The sequence below is a fragment of the Palaemon carinicauda genome, chromosome 32 (genome assembly GCF_036898095.1).
Source record: "Palaemon carinicauda isolate YSFRI2023 chromosome 32, ASM3689809v2, whole genome shotgun sequence".
In the NCBI taxonomy this organism is placed as follows: Eukaryota; Metazoa; Arthropoda; class Malacostraca; order Decapoda; family Palaemonidae; genus Palaemon; species Palaemon carinicauda.
The window spans coordinates 17,746,628-17,751,627 of record NC_090756.1 but is presented as its reverse complement, the minus strand read 5'-3'; the positions used below and the strand labels follow the sequence as shown (position 1 = coordinate 17,751,627).

The 5,000-nt window shown below is 33.2% G+C and overlaps 1 protein-coding gene across 1 annotated transcript in view; it reads left to right on the top strand.

Moving 5' to 3' along the window:
- LOC137625510 (uncharacterized) overlaps positions 1 to 3,733 on the top strand; it is a 31,630-nt gene extending 27,897 nt beyond the window's left edge. Inside the window, exon 2 of the mRNA XM_068356418.1 lies at positions 3,165 to 3,733. Coding sequence (XP_068212519.1) covers positions 3,165 to 3,733 — 569 coding nt within the window. The remainder of the gene's footprint in view (positions 1 to 3,164) is intronic.
- The last annotated feature ends 1,267 nt before the right edge of the window (positions 3,734 to 5,000 follow it).

Sequence of the window (5,000 nt, the reverse complement as noted above, 5' to 3'; positions counted from 1 at the left end):
CCATTACTGAAGAGTCTTTGCTAATTGCTTAGTCCTATAAGTGCAATTACTTTTTAGGCTTTCTACAACAATACGCTGAATGCATCATTGAACTCAATGGGGCTTATGTTCTGATGCTGTCTGTCCTTCCTTGGCAGTCACCCTTTCAACTACTGATCAAGAACAATATTGTTCAACCATATTGATGGAATAAATTGGGAAACAATAGATAGACGTCTTGATACCTGTCAATCCATATCTATTTATGAATAGTAATAGAAGTAATGGTTATCACTATTAAAAATGTAAGATATCAAACATTGAAATTTTTATCCTTTATGTGATGAAATAATTATTATAAGCTAAATGCGTCAAAAAATACAAAATATACTTTAAAAAAAAAAAATTTTCTATCTTTTATTATGAAAATACAATTACATTTTCTTAACATACATTTTTTTCCTTTTATAAAGAAATATTCCTTAACAAAGTATATTTTACATTTTTCTATATACATTATAACATCTATTATATGATAAAATTACATTTTTTATTTTATTAAAAAAACAATTAATAGAAAAAAGAAAGATACCGCAATTTAAGACCGGAAACAAAAGCTAAGATCTTGACAACAACATTATAAACATAGTCATAATAACAACAGTAACAACAGCAGTGGTAAATACATATTTAGAATTTACCTTTTTTTTATGTGGAGTGGCACTCAGGATGTCCTTATCGCTTTGAGTAAGACTTGAGAGGATGGAGGGCTCTCTCTCTCTCTCTCTCTCTCTCTCTCTCTCTCTCTCTCTCTCTCTCTCTTTTAATTGTTCAGGTAGCTATTACTTGTATGCTTTTATTACATGTAACTTGACAACCATGTAGTCATATGTTGTACAGTATGAGTGTGTTTGCGTTTGTCTGTGTATGTGTGTATATATATATATATATATATATACAACAACAACAACAACAACAACAACAAGAAATGCAACTGTTTCTAGTCCCCTGCAGGATAAAGGCCTCACACGTGTCTTTATTTATGTTTGGTGTTTGGCCAGTTTTCATCACCACGCTGGCCACTGCGAATTGGTGATAGTGGCAGGGTTTTGCCTGTCTGATCGCTCACAACGAACCAACCTAGTTAGCATGTCCTTGATTAGTACAGCTTTGCTGATCGCTACACTTACTCTTTCACCTTATATATATACAGTATATGTAGATATATGTATATATATATATATATATATATATATATATTTATATATATATATATATATATATAAACTGCCTTCTCTTTCCATAATTATTCTAACGCTGGATTTTAATTTACATAGTCACTACCCACATTAGTATAAATGAAACATTCCAGAATGAGAGAGAGAGAGAGAGAGAGAGAGAGAGAGAGAGAGAGAGCGAGTAATTTGTCGTCAAATGAACTCCGGTCTCATAACTTGCCCTTTATCTGGTGCAATTTGCTCAGAGTTAAACTACTGCAGGAAGCACTGGATAGGAGGATGTTGTAAAGGAGGCGAACAACTTCGTGAATTACCTGTAACTGCTTATAATTACCGGTAATTTTATGACTGCAAGCACTGAGGAAGTGGCCCATCATGAGTGATGAGCTAATATACTGCGGTATTTAGCACCGTTGTTACTGTTGCTAAATTTCGCTGTTTGGGCGATATTCTCTCTCTCTCTCTCTCTCTCTCTCTCTCTCTCTTTCAATTGTTAGCTTTTCAATCCCCTTTTTGCATCTCTCTCTCTCTCTCTCTCTCTCTCTCTCTCTCAATTGTTATCCTTTTTATTCCCTTTCTGCATCTCTTATCCTCTCTCTCTCTCTCTCTCTCTCTCTCTCTCTCTCTCTCAATTGTTATCTTTTCGATTCCTTTTGTTGCATCTCCTATCCTCTCTCTCTCTCTCTCTCTCCTCTCTGAATTGTTATCTTTCCTATTTCGTTTTTACATCTCCAATCTGTAATCTTGTAAATTATCTCTCTCTCTCTCTCTCTCTCTCTCTCTTTCCTCTCTCTCTCTCTCTCTTAATTGTTAGCTTTTCTATTCCCTTTTTGCATCTCCTCTCTCTCTCTCTCTCTCTCTCTCTCTCTCTCTCTCTCTCTCTCAATTGTTAGCTTTTCTATTCCCTTTTTGCATCTCCTCTCTCTCTCTCTCTCTCTCTCTCTCTCTCTCAAAAGTTACCTTTTATATTTCGTTTTTCCATCTTCAATCTGTAATCTTGTAAATTCTCTCTCTCTCTCTCTCTCTCTCTCTCTCTCTTTATATTTCGTTTTTTCATCTTCAATCTGTAATCTTGTAAATTTTCTCTCTCTCTCTCTCTCTCTCTCTCTCTCTCTCTCTCTCTCTCTCTCAAAAGTTATCTTTTTTATTTCGTTTTTTCCATCTTCAATCTCTAATCTTGTAAATTATCTCTCTCTCTCTCTCTCTCTCTCTCTCTCTCTCTCTCAATTGTTGTCTTTTCTATTCCCTTTTTGCATCTCCTATCCTCTCTCTCTCTCTCTCTCTCTCTCTCTCTCTCTCTCTCAAAAAGTTATCGTTTTGGTATTTCGTTTTTCAATCTCCAATCTCTAATCTTGTAAATTCTCTCTCTCTCTCTCTCTCTCTCTCTCTCTCTGCTAGGAAATTATTTATGTTCCATGATGGTGTGTCTTTTTATATCATAATTGTTTTTTTATTATTATACTTTTGCTATATTCAAAGTGTCTACCGTAAGTCTTTCCATTTTTATGTAGGACTTATCTATGTCTTATCTATTTAACGTTGTTACTGATAGCAGATAATTTTTTTATAACACATTATCGTTATTTCTCGATTTCCTTTCCGGACTAGGCTGCTCTCCCCGTTTGAACCATTGAGCTTGTAGCATACTACTTTTGCAATTAGGGTTGTAGATTGCCTAGTGATAATGATAATGATAAAGCAAGTACCTAAGAAGTATAGAGAGTCTGATAAGGAAACTTCAGCTAGATAATGATGCTTTATATTGTGCAAGATAAAAGTGGTTTGATAACATCGGCAAACTGATAGTTGGACCTTTTTAGTTGATACTACTCATAATATGACATAAAACGACGTATTCTGTTTGTGGTCCAAATGAAAATGGATGCTCAAGAGTATTACATAAAGATGAAGCTAATAGGTTTAAAGGTTTAGCTAACATTGTCAAAGATGTAGCATCTAATAGTGTTAAAGATGTAGCTGATAGTGTTAGAAATGTAGTTGACAGTGTTGAAGATGTAGCTGACAGTTTGAAAGATGTATGTAACTTTGTTAAAGAGTTACCTGACAGTATTAGAGTTAATGACAGTGTTAAAGATGTAGTTAACAGTGTTAAAGATGTAGCTGACAGTGTTAAAGATATAGCTGACAGTGGTAGAGATGTAGCTGACAGTGCTAAAGAAGTATCTAACCTTGTTAAGGAGTTAGCTGACAGTATTAGAGTTAATGACAGTGTTAAAAATGTAGATAACAGTGTTAGAGATGTAGCTGCCAGTGTTAAAGATATAGCTGGCAGTGCTAGAGATGTAGCTGACAGTGCTAAAGGTGTATCTTACTTTGTTAAAGAGTTAGCTGACAGTATTAGAGTTAATGATAGTGTTAAAGATGTAGCTAATATTGTTAATAATGTGAGTGTTAAAGATATAGCTAATAGTTTTATGTATGTAGCTGACAGTATTAAAGATATAGCCAAAACAGTGCTAGCCCTGGATAGGTACGCTCCTCGGACACCCCTTTAAGGGTATACTCGGACGCGAACGACCCCGACGCCAAAAAAAATTCTTGAAAAATCAGTTTTTGCAGTAACCTCTTTTTTTCTTTTGCCAAAAAAAAAACTTCAATGAATGCTTAAAACAACTGTAAAGATAAATACTACTCATCTGCAGAAAAACTATTTATTATAAATATTTTAAAAAATTAAGTAGAAAAAAAAGACCTGACATAAAAATTCATAAAAAAAAGTTTATACATATATACACAAATCCTTTTAAGAATTGATTCTTGAATGTTTAGGACACATCTTGATGTATTTTGGATGAAGTCAGACCCATGGAGGTGAAGATCTGAAATGAGAAAAAAAGGGTAACTTTTTTTGGCCAAAAAAATTTGTCCAAATTTCATGAATTTTTTTGGGTACCCAAATGAAATAGGAAGTGGCTAATTTTTTTAGGGAATAAACATATGTTATCCTAAAATAGAAATATGTAAAAAAATCTTCATTATTTTGTAAATTACATTTATATCAGGGGCCATATCTAAAGGTAATTTTTTGAGTACTTAGAAATTTCGTAAAAAAATACATATATTTAATATATAATATGATATTTATGCAGGTAAAAATATACCAAAATATCGACAAATTCTATAGGGAACAAGAATATATATAGATAGGGCAACTTACGCTTCGGATATGTCCACAAAATGGCCGCTAACCACACTGACTCAGACTCCCTAATCTGCCACTTGAAATGTAGGAAGGGTATGTCAATTTCAAGGTGTTATTTACTAATCTAATTATTATTGGATATGCATAAAAATTGTATGGTGGGTTGCTGGATAATTGTCGATTATTTTACGACTTTAAAATTAAAATTCTGACCCATAAAAAATTTTTTGAAGGGAAATAAAATCGAAAAAAAAACAAAAATGTGAAACAATATAATATTTTAGCTAAAAAAATTTGATGATATTCAATCAAAAAAGAAGTAAACCAAATTTTCCGACAAATAAACATCTAGAGGAATCATTACTCTGTGATAGTTCCTTAGTACGTAGTAATTTTGAAAGAAATGGGAAAAAACCGAAAAAATGGCAATCACCGGAAAATCGAACACATACCTATATATACGCCATATCTGGCTAAAAAAAAGATAGGCATGGGTAGCCAGATCATCTAGAAACACTTTCCAACACTATAGAAATATAAGTTTTGCGACACTACTTGCCAATTCCTTACGGTAACATGACTAAGCAAAAAAATGCAAAAAAAATAAAAAGGGGCACTCG